Here is an 844-nt window from a genome sequence, read left to right as displayed (position 1 = left end):
TCTGCCTCCCGGCCGAGGCCGGGGCACAGGTCCGCGCGGCCCTTCCACCCCCTTTTTCCGGCCGCGTGCCACGGGCCCAGCCACGCGGCAGGGACACCCTCTCTTATCCTCCAATCCCCCGCCCCGCATCTCAGCTCGTACCTCGAGAGGCGGACAGGATCATGTCTGGGAACTGCGGGGTGGTGGCGATCTGGGTCACCCATCCATTGTGGCCCTTGAGGGTGCCACGGAGGGTCATCTGCTCAGTCATGGCGGCGGCGGGTGAGGGTGTCGCCGCAGCGACGAGGATGGACCTGGATACTTCAGAGAGAGCAGCAGCACAACCACCACCGCCGCCGCCCTGCGAGGAAAAGAGAGAACGTCCCCCGCCGGAACCGGAAACACCCGCCCTCTTTCGCAAAATGGCGGCCCCCATGATTCAATTCCGCGCAAGATGGCGGCGCCAGGGAGGGTATAGAGCGAGGTGAGATGACAACACCTCACACAGCGTAACTTGGTAACGTGTATAAATATTCTGAAGCCAAGACCACCATGTTTCAAAACGCCCCTCGGACGCTGAGTGGGCCGTGGAGCCTGAGGAGCGGGAGAGGGACGAGCAGGCATCTCCCCGAGGACTCAGGCTTCCGGCGCCGCGGCGGGTGGCCACGCTGTGGAGGTCGCAGTTGGGAGTAACGGGGCAGTGCGAAACCCGCGGCGTCATATTGTTAACGTGGACGGTGACCAGGACTAGTAAACCCTGAAAGGCTTCCACGCGCAGGGGCGCCTCTTCCCGAGAGGTTTACGTCTGAGCTTCCGGTGAGACTCGCCGCGTCCGGAAGGGTTCGGTCCCTGCCGGACCCCGGCG

General features: G+C 64.5%; 1 protein-coding gene and 1 long non-coding RNA gene across 2 annotated transcripts in view; one reads left to right on the top strand and one right to left on the bottom strand.

Annotated features, from left to right (window-relative positions):
* The window catches only part of GNB2L1 (guanine nucleotide binding protein (G protein), beta polypeptide 2-like 1), a 4,410-nt gene extending 4,039 nt beyond the window's left edge, over nucleotides 1-371 (bottom strand). Inside the window, exon 1 of the mRNA XM_005862335.2 lies at nucleotides 142-371. Coding sequence (XP_005862397.2) covers nucleotides 142-250 — 109 coding nt within the window. The 5' untranslated portion in view covers nucleotides 251-371. The remainder of the gene's footprint in view (nucleotides 1-141) is intronic.
* A 45-nt stretch (nucleotides 372-416) lies between these two features.
* The window catches only part of LOC102242834, a 6,443-nt gene continuing 6,015 nt past the window's right edge, over nucleotides 417-844 (top strand). The window contains exon 1 of the long non-coding RNA XR_001361311.1: nucleotides 417-795. This is a non-coding gene — a long non-coding RNA (uncharacterized LOC102242834). The remainder of the gene's footprint in view (nucleotides 796-844) is intronic.

Source organism: Myotis brandtii, unplaced genomic scaffold, assembly GCF_000412655.1.
Source record: "Myotis brandtii unplaced genomic scaffold, ASM41265v1 scaffold1636, whole genome shotgun sequence".
Lineage (NCBI taxonomy): Eukaryota > Metazoa > Chordata > Mammalia > Chiroptera > Vespertilionidae > Myotis > Myotis brandtii.
Note: the sequence above shows the minus strand (reverse complement) of the source record. Positions and strands in the feature narration are given on the sequence as shown.